Below are 16,791 nucleotides of genomic sequence, written 5' to 3' on the forward strand. Positions count from 1 at the left end.
GGAAATTAATATTTATCAGACGCCATAGTCATCTCATTACCGGAAATATGAACATTCAACAACTTGCTCGAGTAGCGACAAGCACATCGGCGCGTCGTGACATGGGTCGCGGGTAGAAGCTTATCGATAAACCTTCGCCCTCCAAATTCCGTCACCCAAACATTCGATCGCGACCAACCTCTTGCGTGTCTGCTATCTGCTCACAAAGACATTAGGTCCGGCCACCTTCGCCTTCAGCTCGCCGCGACCATGTCGGCAATTTATAATCTCGAACCCCAGCCCACCGGCAAGGCCATCATACACACGACCCTAGGCGAAATCACTGTCGAGCTGTTCGCGAAGCAAACGCCACTTGCCTGCCGGAACTTTCTGCAGCTAGCCCTCGACGGCTACTACGACGATACCATATTCCACCGCCTTGTGCCAGGTTTCATCTTGCAAGGAGGTGACCCGACCGGCACTGGCAATGGCGGCGAATCCATCTACGACGGTGGCGCATTCAGCGGCGACCTGGATCCCTGGCCCATGGATATGCGCCAAGGGAAGAACGCAGGACCGCAGGGCATCAACTTTAAGGATGAGTTCCATTCAAGGTTGAAATTCAACAGGCGCGGGTTGCTTGGCATGGCGAACGATGGGCGACCGGACACGAATGGCAGCCAATGGTTCTTTACGCTCGACAAGGCAGAGGAGCTCAATGGGAAGAACACGCTGTTCGGCCGCGTCGCACAAGATGGCACCATCTACAACATGGCGAAGATTGGAGAATCAGAGGTCGCAGAGGGGACTGATCGGCCCATGTACCCCGTCAAGGTACAGCGGGTGGAGATCATAGTGAACCCCTTTGAGGACATGCAGAAGCGGTCACGCGTTGCGGTTCAAGCGCCTAGTAAACCGCCTGCCGAAAAGGAGAAGAAGAAGAAGCGCAAAGGAGGAAAGCAGTTGCTGAGTTTTGGGGACGATGAGGGCGAGGAGGAGATGCCCGTGCTGAAGAAGCCCAAGTTTGATACCCGGCTTATCGCTGCCGACGAGACGGTGGACGACGCTCCTGCAGTCAAACCGAAACCGAAGAAGCGCAAAGTGTCACCAAAGCGACAACTGTCTGGGCCTGATGAGGAGGAGGAGGAGGAGGCTGAGTCGATACCCAAGCCAAACTCCAAGAAGAAGGAGGTTCAGATCCGGGATGTATCACCCGAGCCGGAACTGACACCGCCACCGAAGAAGAGTGCAGCCGAAAAGGCGGACGAGGAGATTGCCGCCCTGAAAGCGTCGATGAAGCGCACCGTACAGACGGAAGATACAGTCCCACATGAGAAGAAGTCTGCACTGGACTCGTTAATACCGGAATCGTCGATCAAAGGAGGCCGGAAAAGACGACCAGGACAGACTGCGCCGGAAGACCCCAAGACGCTCCAGATGCTCAAAGCCTTCCAGTCGAGACTGGAGAAGCTCCCAGCAAGCAAAGAGCTAGACACTGCTGTCAATGTCAACGACGGCACTGAGGATGCGGAAGCAGCCGCTGGCGACGAGGAAGCGGAGCTATGCGATCTTCACTTCATTGCCAACTGCCAGAGTTGCCGAGCATGGGACAAGGACGTCAAGGAGGACAGCGACGACGAAGGTTGGATGTCTCACTCGCTTTCGTTTGCGGCAGATCGGCTTGGCAAGGACCTTACCAACCGTCGCAAGGCTGAGGAGGAACTTGTCGTCATTGATCCTCGGGAGAAGGCCAAGGCCATGAAGGACGACACGCGGCCTCAACGAGATCGTGGAGAGGGCAAGCAATGGGATCAGCGGAGAGACCAGGCGAAGAATGCGAAGCTGGCAAAAGCAGCGTCTCTGGCCGGTAGAGGTGCTAAATGATTCAACGCACGCACTTCTCTGGACACTAGGGAAACACCAGCTTGGGGAGCTTCATGGACTTGCATCTCTGGGAGGTCCCCGTTCTGAGTTTGAACTTTGAATACATAATTGTCCTTTGGTGGGACGGTTATTACTCCGTACAATGGCATTGATGCGTTCGACAACCCTTTGTGCGCGCCATGGCTGCTCGCGGATGTTCAGGTCTTGCTCATCTCCTGTCCAAGACTCCAAGCTCGTGGGGGCCGTGTGACGAGACCAGGGTCAGGGGCTTGTCCTCATTTACCAACGAACGGTCACGGCGCTAACAGGGGGGAGCTAGGAACGGCGCCTTGCCGAGCAGCGCGTCTGTCAATGTCATGGTGGAACCGTGGATTCATTACGCCCGCTCCCAAGTCGCGTCAATGGTGGATGATGATACTCAATTGATCACCAAATGTGCCGTTCACGAAGCTACTCACGAGGGAGCCCAGCTGCTGCCCACTTACGAACGATGCGTGGTGTCCCTAATGACCGCAGAATATCTCTTCACTACGTATCGATGATGATTCCGCATCGTGGAGGCCCCTTGGTCAGTTGGTCTTACGACGATCAGAATCTCAAGACAGTGATAGAGACTGGAGCACGAGCCAGTGATTGCCGGCCTGCCTTAGCGTGGTGAATGGCTGAGTGGCCCCTGAAGCTCCCCCATGGCCTGGGGATCTCAGGTAGCCAATGAGATCCTGGGTCGCGACATGGGGTGGGCCGTGCCTGCCCCCAGACAACCGTCACCGTAGCGAAAACAAGAGGCGGGCAGGTGCAGCCTCGACAAGTTCAGTATTTCGTACCCGCCTCTTGTTGTTCTTCTCTCACAAGCGCTTCTGCGCATTCTGATGTCCAAGATTCATTCCATTGAGAAATCTGTCCTTCTTTTAACAGCTCTACATTCTTTCACACTTTATTTATAGTCACTGTAAGTTGTGTGCTATCTCCCGTCGCTCGTGCCAGACCTAACATGGCGCCCACAGCATTTCATCTCTTGGGATTTTACACAAATAACAGAATCTGCCATCCTCAGCTTGGAAATTCTCATGACAATTCGCGAACTGCAGCAACACGTCCTCGAGACACTACATACATATCACAGCTGTGTTCATGAGTCAATGGCGCAGCAATGGCGTCGACTCCCTCCAATCGCCTGAGGTTGACGCCGTCAAACTCTCCCTTTCTACCTCGCCCCTCTAGATCTCCGATGCGCGGCCGGTCTGCGCCCGACTCGCGCCTTTCGCTGAAGCGAGTGGTTGGAACAACATGCTCGTGCCCCGGCGGGTTCGATACTGTCCAGTCCTCGTTCGCGTACTGCGCGGGGGCTGCTGTGGTCGTGGTGGACATTGACGGGGATCAATACACGCAGCGCTTCTTCCGCGCGCGACCATCAGCTATTCCCACATACCCAGCGACAACCTTCCACAACGCGCCCTCGACGCCAAATGGGACACCGAAAGCGAACGACAGCAGAGGGAGGGCAGCGCCTCGCGACTCGATCTATGGTGGGGCTGACTGGTCAGATTCTTCAGGGTCTAAGACATGGACGAGTCGGGAGAGAATCAAGGCCGCGACATGCCTTGCGTTGAGCCGAGATGGGAGGTATTTGGCGGTCGGCGAGACTGGATACGCCCCAAGGGTTCTCATCTTCAACCTCCAAGACTCGTCTTCCGACACGCCGTTGGTGTCGATCAGCGAACACGCATTTGGCGTACGCGCCGTCGCGTGGTCAGCGGACTCCCGGTGGTTGGCCTCGCTAGGAGAGGCGAATGACGGTTTTCTCTACGTGTGGAAGATTGACCCACGCAATGGCTCTGCCAGGTTGTTCCAGCAAAACCGCTGCACATCATACGTGAAGAGTATGTTATGGCTGGGCAACTCACTCATCACAATGGGCGTGCGTCATGTGAAGGTCTGGAAGGTGGAGGAATTCAAAGTCACGTCACCAACGAAGCAGCGCTTCTTGGCCGAATCCGGATCCTCCACGCCGTCTTCGCGCAGAGCTTTGCCTGGACGCAATGTCCTGTTGGGCAGCATGCTCGAAGCCACTTTTACTTGCGCCAGTGTGGACGGTAAGAAACTCGTTGTGTGCACAGAAGCAGGCGACGTATGCATCTTTGACGATGAAGTGAAACAGGTCAAGCTGGTCCGTGTCCTCAATGTCGGCTTTGCCATTACGTCAATCATCATCCGAGGAGACGTCGCGTATGTGGGCGGCGAGGATGGTCAGTTCGCGACGTTGGACGTGCAAGGCGTCATGGAAGGTGTCGAGTCGAGTATATTGAGCAGCTCCAGAAGCTCGCGTGGGGTCGTGGCAATGGGGTTTCTCACACACAAACTTGTCACCATTGATGCCAATCACTCGATCGATATTTGGAACCCCGACGATACCCCTGGAAGGAATGCCAACGAGTTTCCGCACATAACCCTACCTGGCCACGGCGAGGCCATCGTCGGCTGCCAGACCCTGCCAACTCCTAATCGAATGGACGCTGCCTTTTACACCTGGTCAGCATCTGGGATCGTGGCATTCTGGGACCTAGAGGGCCGCGTCAGATCGCTTGTTCGTGTTGCCGTGGACACACCCGAGCAGGATGCCGAGCTGGGCATAATAAACCAGTTGACTTGCGCCCGGGTTTCAAAATACGGCAAACTCCTGGTCACCGCAGATCGACAGGGTATCCTCAAGGTCACCGATATAGCGACTGACGAATGCATTCTGGACACCAAAGCCCATACCTCCGACTGCGTCTGCATCAGCCTATATGAAGATGACACAAAGTTTATGATGGCCACCTGTGGACGAGACCGCACGACGCAGCTTTTCCATCGGAACTCCAAGGGCCAGATTGAGCATTTCCAGACGCTTGACTTCAACTCCAAAGTCGTCGCCGTGGCAATTCCCTCGCCACACATGGTGTTCACGTGCTCCATGGAGAGAACTATGCAGGTTCATGAGATATTATCGAGGGAGGATGAGCCTGACGTGATGGCAGCCGTGCCCCATAAGGTCATATCATTAAAGGCCTCTCCAACATCCATGGAGATGAGCCGGGATGGATCCACCGCTTTCGTGTCTTTTCTGGATCGTTCAGTTTCCCAGTTTGATCTGAACAACGGGCGGCAAGTTCACAACTTCAAGTGTGTGGATGAAGGGGGAGCCGAGTCTGCCGTGCTGGATTGTCTTAATTTTGGCCAATGGCCACCGAAGGAATTGGACTTCTTGCTCGGCGTGTCGAACACGGACAAGTCCATCCGCTTATATGACGCCAACTCGGGCGCTTTTATTGATCGGGAATGGGGCCACACCGAGGCCATCAATGGATTATGCCTTATCGAAGGGGATGACGGGACAAAGAAAGTTGTTAGCGTTGGGTCTGATGCAACTATCATGATTTGGGCCCTCGACTTGAACGATTCTTCACCCAGGTCGTCGATAAGTAGGGATCCCTCGCCTGTGAAGGAAGCCACTTCAGCTCGACCAACGCTGCGACGGGTCCTTTCCAAGGCTGAACTAGCCGAGTTCCAGAAGCCAAGCCCAGGAAATCGGCCTTCGTCGCCACCGAGGACACTGCGACGGCGAAGATCGCGCATGAACCTGGCGGTGAACAGCAGCGCAAAGACGCCGACCGGCCCATTGCAGGCCAGCCCGAGTAGCAGCACGATCGCCGAGGACACGCCATCGAAACGTCCTACTGGGGACAGCAGGCAGTACAGCCCTCCGACCAGCCCAAGGGGTAAGACTGTCACGCGTCGGCCTTCTTTGCCCGCACTAGGTCCAGCAGCGCGCAAGACATCTGGCGGAAATCTGCGGAGCGCTTTTGGCACCCTCAACATGGCGACCGAGCAAACCTGCCGCACGCTTCGCGTGTACAGAAAGAAGCTAGAGTCTGCGGAGCCTCTGAGCCCCGAGGTGCTGGCGGAGTTGGACAGAGAGCTACGCTTGACCGCAGCTGCTTTGGGGGATAGAGCCATCCGGAGCAAGGCGATGAATGAGACGGTCCTCAGCGGGCTCCTTGATCAGTACTCGGAGAGGCTCGTGACGTTGTTGGACGAGAAGATGAGGCTTACCTATCAGCCTCGAGCTCAGGAGAAGGGGAGCGAAAGCCCAGACGAATGTCGGGCAGAAGGTACACCAGAAGATTCTGGATCATCATCACCCTGATATTTTGTTTTGTTTGAGCGATTTGACGTTTTAGTCTGGCGTTCGGGGATGTTCTTTTGGGGATTAACTTGGGGAATAAATGGTCATCCTGGCAGTCGGGCAACGGAAAGACAAGCGCTGCACAAGCGATTAGGCATGATACCCTGAGGGGGGAGTCATTGGTATCGGCGAAATTGATACATTCTTGGCTACGAGCCAATTCCAAGCCAATCCCTCATGTATACCTACTTGGTGACCTACTGCTCTCGTTCACTTCAGCTACCCCTGTGTGTGTGTGTCAGGGGTTCGAAACGCTGTTTACATCAATGGCTGTTGTGACCTAATCCATCAATAATAGCCGCATGCTTGCAACTGTCCACACATTGAATCCTGCTTCAGGATCTCCAGTGGGAGATTTTTTGCAACGTCTTGTCCTACATTTACCTTGGGGTTCTGATTGTCCGACTCGTTCGGTAGCTCACGATGAGAGCACGTGACATGCTAGCGCTGGTGAGCAGGCGATCGATCCCAAGCCCGTCGGCGTTGATGAACGTCTTCTCTTCCTCATTTCCACTTTTCCCATTTCATCCTTATCGCATCCCGATCGTCGCGAACCAATCACGTGATTATCGCAAAAATCATCACGACCATCAACAAGACGAGCGCGACCGTGACTGGGAGCTCAATAACGCGCCATAACCGATGATAGGCGCCAAAGCCACACATTTGCGACTTGGGGTGTTCAGGCCACTCTGCCTGTACGTCTTTCTGCCCCAGAACAGCCTTGCAGCGATGCCACGTCGCGCCAATCCGCAGCCTCAAAGTTTGAATCGCTGACACGTTTGTTACGTCTGCGTAGATCGTGGCGCCAATCCATCTCCTACCGAAGCATCTCGATCGCTGGCGAGGCGGACCCATTCAGAGCAAGGGCATGAATCAACTGTCGACATATACCCACCTCGAGTCGCTGGTACTGTGGGAGTCGGTCCTCCAAGAGGGCGTCGAGCCAGCAGCATGGCCGCGCATCTCGGACCGACTTCTGAAAAATGAGTTTATCAAAACGGGGGAGAGCTTTGACGTGAAGCGGCTGCATTCGGACGCGCTCGAGAAATGGTTCTTTACAACGCTGCATCAGGAACTGTTGATTGAGGACCATGGCATCCTGAATGGGGATGGCGCAACGTCACCGGGTGGCACCAGGAAGAGGAAACTGGATGGGAGCTCGCCACCGGCTACGCTGAAGGATCTAGCGGAAAACCTCGAGAAAGTCCCCAGAATCATCGATCGGCTATGGGAGCGATACAAGACGCAAAAGGTCAAGGAGATTCGGCAAAAGGAGGACGACTACGACCAAACGCAGAGGGAGATTTACGTGTTGGAGAAGAACCAAGCGGAGCGGTCTAAGAGGCTGGCGAGGGAGAATGGACAGGCGCAAGCGGCATTGTCGCCCAAGGAGATCAAGCCAGCGACGCCCAAGCTCCCACACAATACGCCTGTGCCTCCGCCGACAGCCACGCCAGCCCATCCGCCACCGGTTCCATCCGCGCAGACTGCGCCAGCTCGAGGTCAAGCGGTTAGCAGTCCGGCTGTCCAGCCAAAGCCTCCCACGCCGAACCCCCCAATCGCTCTCCCTGCGCAACACCCTGCGCAACCTTCTCCAGCCATCCCTTCTGGCCCCGTCCGTACGCCCTCTTCGTTGCAAGGGCAGCCAGCAGGCACTGCCAGCCCGGTTCTTCAAGCGCCTAACAGCGCCCACCAACAGCCGCAACGAGTGCTACAAGCGCCCCAGCAGCAGCATCCGGCCAAAATTCCGATATCACCGCGACCTAACGCCACCACACCGGTGCCAGCTTCTGCGGAGGGTAGCATAGCGCCTCAACCCGCAGGTGTAGCAAATGTCCCCGGTCAGGGTGGCCTCAAGTGGGAGAAGCCGTATCAGCCGCCTGGCGCGGTGCCGCATCCACAGCATCCACCGCGTCCAGTACCATCACCGGCTGCGCCCAGAGCTGCCACGCCTCAACAGTACGCGCAGCATCAACAGCAGTGGCAGCAGCAGCAGCAAGGCCAGTATCAACAAAAGAGCCAGGCCTTTGCCCCTGGGTCTCAGCAACCACAATCACAGCCGCCTCTCGCGCAACAGAATCAACCTCAGTCCCAACCTCCACCTCATCAACCATCTCAGCCGAGTTCAGTGTTGGTAGCTCCTCAGAATGCAGGTCAAGTAGTGCCTCAGATCCCAGCAGCGACAGCTCGAGCCGCCGACGCTGGATCGGCAGCGTCACCTCAGCCCCGGCCGCGGACCAAAACTCCCGTGCCTCCTCCTCATCGACCCATACAACCGCAACAACCACAGTTGGCACCGCAACCTCGACCTATTGCGGCGGCATCCCCCTTACCGCAGTCTCATAATGGATTGGCTGCACCTCCCCAACGATGGCCACCAGGTCAACTACCTCCTGGGCAACGTATTTCGCCCCCCACAGGCGCCGGTACACCAACTCCCCAACAGGCACCAAAGGATCAAAAGCCTATGGCGCCCGCGCACGGCCCCCAGCAACCCCGACCAGCTATCCCGGACCATGTGCTACGTCAAGCTGCGACACCTGTCCCTAGGCGGGTCAGTGCCGCAGCAGCATCATTACCCACTACGCCCCTGCAGCTTGGGCTCCCGGCCACCAAAGGCGGTTTAATTACGAGCTGGACAAGATCACCCACGCCTTCCACGCCGAAGCCTACTGATTTACAGGGTGAAGTAGAGAGCCCCGCATGGGAGCCGCTGAGCCCACCGAAACCGCAGTCTACCACACTGCCAGTGCCGCGTAAGGCGCCAGGCTGGACAACCCAGTCTCATCTAGGCGCGCCACCGCCCCTGCAAACACCAACAGCGCCTTCAAACAAGCTACCTTTGCCTGCCCAATCGGGGCGGAGAACTAAGAGAACAAGCACTAGAAAGCTACGCGAAGCGACGGGCACGCCGTTGGGCGAGGGACGCAGGCGCAGCGACTCTGTTGTGTCGGGGACCGACGAGCTTGCGTTGGATCATCCTGACACCATGCCAAAGGTCAAGGACGAAACATCAGGCCATGAAGAGGGAGGTGATACCACGGCTGACGAGAGCGTGGCTCATCGAAACTTTGCAACTCCCGGTAGTGTGTCGCGGATCTTGAAGCGCAAGAGGCAAGAGACGCCACTGGAGCCGCCTGGCCCACCCACGCAGGTGCTCTGGACTCGAGGATTCCACAAGGTTAGCTACCAAGCGCTGGACCAGATTGCCTCCCACCGTGACGGCAACATGTTTCTCAAACCTGTGCGCGAACGGGACGCGCCTAACTATCGTCAGATCGTTCTGCAGCCTCAGGACATGACAGCCATCCGCGCAGCCGTGAAGGGGGGCAACCAAGCGGCCACCCAGGCGGCTGCCAATCTGCCCAACGGTGACCCGGGCACTCCTGGTGTTTGGCTCCCCATCTCGGATGACTTGCGCCCGCCCAAGGGCATCATCAACAGTGCCCAGCTTGAGCGAGAGCTATGCCACATGTTCTGCAATGCCATCATGTACAACCCCGATCCCAACCGTGGGCCGGGGCAGGCCTTCATGCGACGCACGCAGGAGGAGGACGACGACGTTCTGGGCTATCATCTCGACGAGAATGCCGTCGTGAGCAATACGCAGGCCATGTTCATCGAGGTGGAGAAGCAAATGGGCGATCTGCGCGCCGCAGAGAAGGACAGGTCCGGCCCGGCGCCCTCGTCGACACCTCGACCGGGCAGCGTCGCGACGCCGGCGGACGACACGGCGGAGGAGGAGGACGAGCTCGCCGCCGACGGAGACATGACTTCTGGCACCACCAAGAGACGACGCGTGAAGCCATAGATCGGCACGCGTCGTGCCATGGCAGGGCTAGGACGTAGGACGTAGTTAGTTGGCTGTCTTATTATTATTATTAGCGATATGATACACCCTGACGGTTACGCAGCGGTCAGAATAATCCATTAATGCAACATCGTGGTCACGAGTGATGTATCCTTCTAATGCGAGGGGTCCATACACTTAATCCATACGAAAAGAAGGAAACCTTGTTCCAGCGTCCAAGCAACCAGAATCTCAATGAGTGGAAGCATTTACCAGCTGGGTGCTCAAAAAGGGGCAACAATAACATTGAGGACGTGATGCTTGGGGGGAGTTCTGAATGCCAATGTTGGGGTCGTTCAGACATAACATGTCAAAAATAAGCACTCATGCATCAGCACTTTCGATAATAGCCACATTCAATTATTCTCATCATGGCAAACTACAGGCCCTTGAGATTCCGAACCCTGCCGTTCTGACCACTGTACACATGATAGGGAGCTTATCCACTGCATGCCAAACTCTCGGAGTGCCCGCCTCTCGCCCTCATCTATATCTTGAATGGATAGAAAGAGCTTCTCGAAATGACTGAAACCATAATTCCTGCTAGCGACTCTAGTAAAGCAAAATCATCGTTCGACTTGGACACCACCTTGTATCGTCACTGCCCGAGACAACTGCACCACGCATTTGAGAGACACAAGCTCTTGACTCAGCAGCTTATGTAAAAGAAGCCATTTTCTTGGTGCGCGGCCAGCAGGGACAGGTTCATGTCCGCATACAGAGGGTTCTGCGGCGGAGGAAATGCCATGTTCGGCCTCGGGTACATGTCAGGCGTGAATCCACCCATCACACAGGGCCGCATCTTGTCGCCGATCACCAACACCGCCTCGGGACGCGTCACGTTGTCTGCGTCCACAATCGCGATGGCTTTGGCAGATGCCTTGAAGTCGCGGTACAGCGGCTTGTGAGACTTTGTTGGCGTTGTGCATAGGCTGGAGCAGTGGTTCACTAGAAAGACACATGCCTCTTTCAGAACCTTGGAGACGTCGTCATCCAAGCCGACATTTCCAGGACTACTCAGTGGGGTCGACGTTGACGAACGTGTTGCGGCCTGTTCGGCGGGCCAGGCGTGATGACGTACGAGGAAAGTTCTGAGCGGTCGATAGAAGTCCGTCTTTTGAATGGCCTCGCGTAGTGTGAAAAGCGCCGCGTGATCCGTGTCCTTGAGATCATCATTCAGGATCTTGGTGACTTTGAAGAGCCACTCGCAGAGTGACAGCGACTTCTGCCACGCGCCGGCAGCGACATGGGGGGATATGCCGGTCTTCCGTCTCCATCTCGCCTTGACAAGCTCCATGAATTCAAGAAGCTCAAGCTCAACAGCAAACCCTCTGACGACTAGAGGAGACCGGACTTTGGGCCTGCTGCCCCCTTGTAGGCTGTTTAATTGCTCCATGACCTTTCCTGACTCGTGTTGTAAGCCCTCGGCGAACCGATTAGCTACGAAATTGCTCGAAGCCGTCGCGAATACCGGACCCAAAGATGCTAGCATGAGCAAAGTGGTTGCAGTGACATGTTTTTGTGATCTACTGCCAACAAAAGTAATCATGCCCATGTATGAGGGTGGGAGAGGTGGAAGGCTGGCTGAGCTCTGGTCGTGAGGCGTTGAGCGGAGAATGGTGTCCCGTAGTTCTGGATGTCTGCATGCGCTGAAGATGTTGAAGCTCTGTAAAGCCTGCTTATCGACTGCTCCAAACGCTTCTTGGAGACGAGTCACTTCGGATTCGCTGAGGTATCCTATCACGCAGGAGAGAATCTTCGCCGGATCTTGGCCCATGATGTAGGCTCGCAGCATGGCAGATCGAACATGGTCTGCTGTCGGGGATTGTCCGACCTGCAGTCCCTGGACATTATGTTAGCTCGATGCATCTCCGATTAGAATCTGACTTACAAGAATAGCCGGGTACTGTTGTGCAGGACCTCCTGGGGGAGACGGGGGTAACTTCCAAGCCCCTATTTTGTACTTGTGACCATAAACTCCGCTATGGGGGAACAGTGGAGGCTGTTCGTCTGGCACAAGACCTTCAAGCTCTGCCCTGACAGCTGGGCTAAAGAGCTGGTGTAAACCCATCACTATCGTCTTCGCAGTATGTGGAACCGGGTGTTTGCGAAGATAGATGGTCTCGAAAGCCTGTCCTTGTGCTTTGTACACAGTGTAGGTATTTGATGGTGACACTTTCGACTCCGTGCTCGCTGCCTTGTGAGAAGTAGCCCGGTCAACCTGTAATACCAGGTAGCCAATCCCAGTTGGGCCCTCAGAACGGACGTCGCGGTGCCGGTAGACGACTCCTGGCCAAAAAATACGGCTGTCCTCTTGCTCTGGACCATGGGCCTTGAAAGGCTCAAAGCAGACGTCGATGGACGCTCGCCCTGTGACCAAACCATTGTGCTTGGCAGAAGACTCGGGTACTTCAGCCCTCGCTTTGAGGAACGGAAACTGTGTATACTGTGTACCTATTGAATCAGCAAAGAGTCATTCCACTTGTCAAGCGACGTAAGACTTACGAAGTCGGTGGGGACACGGATGAACGCCATGTATCTGGTCGTGGCGCCGGGTTTTGAATCGGCCTTTCTGACAAATTGTGCCTGAAGGGCGAGTCCCCGGAGCTTATTCGCTGCTTTGATTTCGACGTGGGCGCTATGCTTAATGCTCTGGCCCAGAATAACTAGGGCTTGTTCGCATGTGTCGAATTTATGATGTGGGGGTAGCATCTTGTTGTTGCCATATCTCTCCAGTAATGCGGCGTCTCGATTTGGCTGCCAGTCATAGCAAGGCCCATTTTGCGTGTACAAGGACACAATTTCTCCCAGGCCGGGGGCCATTTGGGCTCAGATACTTTGTAAGTCAGCCTAGGATGCTTTTGGTGGGCGGTGTGCTAATGTGCTAGGCAAGTTGGAGCTCTTGGGACACAACAGAATCACACTGGAAATGAAGAAGATGATGATGAAGAAAGGAGGGAGGGCAGGGCAGTGTGAAGCTGAAGATATAGCAGAGAGGGGGCTTGCCTTAGGCAACCGAGGAGTCACACCCTTTAGGTTCGTCTCATCTCATACCTGGTACACACCTGACGTGAGCGTGAGTGTGAACGTGAACGTGACCGTCGGCGGTGAGGGCCTGGATTCATTGCGAGACAGGGGCTCACTTTGGAAGCACTTCAGCTGGGAAGTAGCTCCCGGGGTGATCTTTGAGAAACAGCACGCGCCCAGAATTCAGCTATCTGACGCGACTACTGCACGCACTCACGCAGGAGAATGAAATGCTCGAGCTTCTTTCATACACTGGCCTACTAGCTTTGAGGATCTGGGGCTACGGAAAGCTCAACTGTATGTACATTAGCTCTCAAGCCAACTCAGGGATATCGGAGGTATCAACTTGAACTCGTCAGGAGGCGTCCTCATGTCGCCAGCACAGGTTGACAGGTTGACAGGTTGACGCATGTGTACCCCTGAACACAACATCTCGATCAAGTGCTCTTGAACCGTGACATCTGGCTCTCCTAAAGCCGATATATCGAAAGCAAAATCCGGCGTGTAGCCAATGTACGCCATGCTATCACGAAACGCTCCGTCTCTGTGTGATACCCCGGTAACGATGCTCGGGACGCCGTGACTGGTCTTTCCGGGGGGTATAGAGACCGTCCGTAGAACTCCTCGTACAAATCATCAACCCGCGCCGTGCAGTTCTCGCTCAACCTGCAAGAATCGACCATGAGTGTCGGTGGCGGCGGTGCTATGAGCACTTGTGTCGGTTGCGCGGGGCTGCTGCCCCCCTCGTGCGCGGTCGCCTTGGCGCTGCTGTTGGCGTGCTGGAATATAGTAACGTAGAATGCAGTCATGTCGTGGAAGATGAATCTGCAACCTGCACCAATCCTCTCATTCAATGAGCGGCTTCTTCTGACCTCCAACCATGCACAGCCCCAGTGCTCGTAATGAATCGCGGTCGCTTGCTAAAATGATGGAATGAGCGGGCAGCATGGGGTTGTTTGGGTCGACGTGGGAGGCATCCTTTGCGGCCTGTTCGATGGCGTCCATTTCCTCCTTGCAGCCCTGTTGGTCGAGGGGGCAGATGACGATCGGCTGTCGTATGCTCACATCGCGAGCGCTACTCAGGTTCACCCGCAAGGGATTAGCGGATCATTCCCGGACAACAGAGTCTGTGCTTACCTTGATATTGAGATAAAACTCAATCTTGTACAGTGTCGATGTGGTGGTGAATGACTGGACCTCGTACATGGGGAAGCCCGGTTTCCCTCGCTTGACCACTCCATCGGGGTCGCGTAAATCTTTTGAAGGGAAGCAGAGGCCCATGTTCGTGGCATAGCCCGCCTCGGGAAGCTTGGTTTTGACCTGCTGAACCTGCTTTGATATCTTGTTGATCTTCTTAGTCGGCTCGTCCCCCTCGGGATTGAATGTGATCTCCTCTTCGATTGTGAGTGTGATCTTGTCAATGGTGACGCGCTTGGCTTTGCTGAGCCAATCTGGGTTTGGCGATAGCTTGATGTAGACGGTGATGGGATCACTAGGCCCGTAGCTCCATCGCGGCAGGTTGATTCCCAGGTGAACAACGCTGTCGTTGGTGACGAGCTTCGTCTCGGGCTTGTTGTACATGCCAAAGGTGGACAAGGTATCGTAGCGCCGAAGCGGCATGGGAAAGTTGTACTTGAATTGACTGCTGTGGCCCTGCTGCACGGTGACCACGAGTTCGTAGAGTGTTTCCGCCGTCCGGTTCGGCAGCTGTAGTGAAGCGGGAGGTATGCGACGGTTAGTCTCCTCGCCGCCACGACCAAAGGGTATGAAGAGGACGAAGGGTAGGTCCATGGCTATGACGCTCTCCGCCTCCTTGCCGGTCGAGCAGCGGAACAGCAGCACTTCCTTCCCCACAACGTCCATTGTTTCGCGTCTCGGTGTTCCCAGGTGTCGTTTGGCAAGGTTGTCGGCGTCGGGGTGGATCGTTTCTTTCCGTAGAAGACATATTCGAACTAGAGACACCGGCACTGGCATGGAGTACCCTACGCCTGGGCGGATCTCGACCTTTCCCTCGATGCGCGGCTACACAGGAGTGTTAGTGGTGAAGCAGAGCGATTGGGGCGGGCAGGGTGTCGTACCAAGGTGGCCGAGATGCCTGGGTAGCCCACGAGAAAGCTGCTGTTGGGCGGCCCCGAGACCCTCACGCTGGCCGGCGCGAGGACAGCAGCCATGATTGTAATGTCGCTCGCCCAGCCGGGCAGCTGACTCGAGTTGGTGACAAAGCCACACGCGACCTTGGAGGTGCTGGGTGGAGGAGCGGGAGCGCCGCGATGCGGGCCGGGATTGGGGGTGCAAGTGGTGGAATTGGCGTGCGAGTAGACCCAGGGCTAGAGGACTCGATAATTGCTGTGCTCGAGGTGTCTGGACCCTTTGAACGGTCGTCGTGGTCGATCGATCGCGGTCAGCGCGTGCGATGCACTACTAGAGATAGGCGGGGTTGGGACTTGGAATCGTCGTCGGACTGGAGGCTCGAGGACTGGGCGTCGCAAAGAAGGAGGGTGGCGTGGACGGGGTGCCTGGGACCGGCAGCAAAGAGGAGCGAATGTCTGTCTATAGGTCGAGCTTTAGGCGTTGCAGGAAATCCAGTGCATCGTCGTCGCACAAGTCAGCGGCTTGCGGGTGAGAAGGGACTGGAGCGACGACTGGAGGTTGTTGGAGTATGGGACGGAGATGATGTCCAGGTGCGCCCAGACCAGGCGCCCGTCCGTGTGCTTGCAGAGTGCAGACGAAAGACTGGACCCTGAAGAGGAAACGGGACGTGCTGACGGACGGCAGGGCTCGTGGTCAAGCCAACGTTGAATGCGCGCGCAGAGGTCTGGTCGGGGACAGGGTCACATTGTCACGGAGTGGTCTGCGCAATGGAATTGTGTCATGACGACTCGGCTTAGCGTTTCTATGATGACTACCTAATGTTACCTTAAGGTATGCTTGTTCCAGCTCTACAGTAAGGCAGTGCTAAGCTGAGTGGAGGGATGGCTGAGACAGGGCGGAGGATCTATGCGATTTCCGCAAAACATTGGTTTAATTTATTAATCACTGTGGTTTTCGTCTTTTTGCAGTGCTTCTCGACTGGAGTCGTCAGTGACGACTTGAGCCAAAGGTCAGGTACCTTACACAGACAGTATCCATCCATTAACACAAGCCCTACCTTTTTACACAGTCAATGGTGCCTTGTTGCCCTGCTAAAGTTGATTACTGCCCCAGATGCACCCGCTATCCTCTTGTCGCCCAACATTAGACCGTCTGATTACATTGGGATTGGGCAAGGGGCGTCAGCAAAGAGATGCAGTCATGGTGCTAGCCTGCTGGCACCGATTGGGCACACAGGGCTGACAATGCGTGCATGTACGTATTCCCAGGATTCGCCATGCCTGCGGCAACAATTAGCTCAGCTATGCTTATTTGTGTCTACACACTCCTCGACGCACGTGCTGCCGCTGAGTGGGTGGCTCAAATGTCTGTGCTGTGGTGAGACAGTGAACGAGTCCCAGAACAACAGGTCGAGGACGCTGTTCTTGGGTTCCGGGTTCATGAGTCCGTACAGACGCCCTTCCTGTGCCCGAAATGAACATGTCAGCAAGCCCCATGCACAGCTCAAGTCCATGTCGCCTGGGATATATCGGGCTCTTTGAGCTGGCAGGGTCTTCAAGATGTTCTGGGAGTGTAAGCGAGAATGCCCAGGCTAATGCGTGACGACGGTAGGTTACCCGTATGCGGGGTCGCGTGCTCGGGCCATCAAGCACCGCGAATCCCTTCTTATTTCACTTGGCACTCTCTCACAGCAAAACTTTGTTTCGTCGCGACAGCAACAGCTTACACTCTC

General features: G+C 55.7%; 6 protein-coding genes across 6 annotated transcripts; 4 read left to right on the forward strand and 2 right to left on the reverse strand.

Moving 5' to 3' along the window:
• Positions 1–249: 249 nt before the first annotated feature.
• F5Z01DRAFT_616622 (cyclophilin-like domain-containing protein) lies at positions 250–1,863 on the forward strand (the record flags this gene model as incomplete). Its single annotated transcript, XM_046260924.1, has 1 exon — positions 250–1,863. The coding sequence occupies one exon, from the start codon at positions 250–252 to the stop codon at positions 1,861–1,863; it is 1,614 nt and encodes a 537-aa protein (XP_046121441.1).
• A 798-nt stretch (positions 1,864–2,661) lies between these two features.
• On the forward strand, positions 2,662–6,295 carry F5Z01DRAFT_702003 (WD40-repeat-containing domain protein). Its single transcript, XM_046266417.1, has 2 exons — positions 2,662–2,812; positions 2,868–6,295. The coding sequence occupies exon 2, from the start codon at positions 3,014–3,016 to the stop codon at positions 6,047–6,049; it is 3,036 nt and encodes a 1,011-aa protein (XP_046121442.1). The 5' UTR covers positions 2,662–2,812; positions 2,868–3,013; the 3' UTR covers positions 6,050–6,295.
• Positions 6,296–6,518: 223 nt separating this feature from the next.
• F5Z01DRAFT_646133 (uncharacterized protein) lies at positions 6,519–10,307 on the forward strand. The gene is made up of 2 exons (XM_046262887.1): positions 6,519–6,786; positions 6,888–10,307. Exon 2 carries the CDS (start codon positions 6,960–6,962, stop codon positions 9,900–9,902), a length of 2,943 nt encoding a protein of 980 aa, XP_046121443.1. The 5' UTR covers positions 6,519–6,786; positions 6,888–6,959; the 3' UTR covers positions 9,903–10,307.
• F5Z01DRAFT_733928 (uncharacterized protein) lies at positions 10,291–13,032 on the reverse strand. Its single transcript, XM_046266749.1, has 3 exons — positions 12,447–13,032; positions 11,833–12,387; positions 10,291–11,784 (listed from the first exon to the last, which is right to left on the reverse strand). The coding sequence occupies exons 1-3, from the start codon at positions 12,762–12,764 to the stop codon at positions 10,591–10,593; spliced, it is 2,067 nt and encodes a 688-aa protein (XP_046121444.1). The 5' UTR covers positions 12,765–13,032; the 3' UTR covers positions 10,291–10,590.
• A 782-nt stretch (positions 13,033–13,814) lies between these two features.
• Positions 13,815–15,139, reverse strand: F5Z01DRAFT_679550 (uncharacterized protein; the record flags this gene model as incomplete). Its single annotated transcript, XM_046265537.1, has 3 exons — positions 13,815–14,043; positions 14,125–14,990; positions 15,047–15,139. 3 exons carry the CDS (start codon positions 15,137–15,139, stop codon positions 13,815–13,817), a joined length of 1,188 nt encoding a protein of 395 aa, XP_046121445.1.
• A 663-nt stretch (positions 15,140–15,802) lies between these two features.
• F5Z01DRAFT_393542 (uncharacterized protein) lies at positions 15,803–16,716 on the forward strand. The gene is made up of 2 exons (XM_046259493.1): positions 15,803–15,890; positions 15,939–16,716. The coding sequence occupies exon 2, from the start codon at positions 15,941–15,943 to the stop codon at positions 16,598–16,600; it is 660 nt and encodes a 219-aa protein (XP_046121446.1). The 5' UTR covers positions 15,803–15,890; positions 15,939–15,940; the 3' UTR covers positions 16,601–16,716.
• Positions 16,717–16,791: the final 75 nt, after the last annotated feature.

The sequence above is a fragment of the Emericellopsis atlantica genome (assembly GCF_019669845.1).
Source record: "Emericellopsis atlantica unplaced genomic scaffold F5Z01scaffold_4, whole genome shotgun sequence".
Classification (NCBI taxonomy): Eukaryota; Fungi; Ascomycota; class Sordariomycetes; order Hypocreales; family Bionectriaceae; genus Emericellopsis; species Emericellopsis atlantica.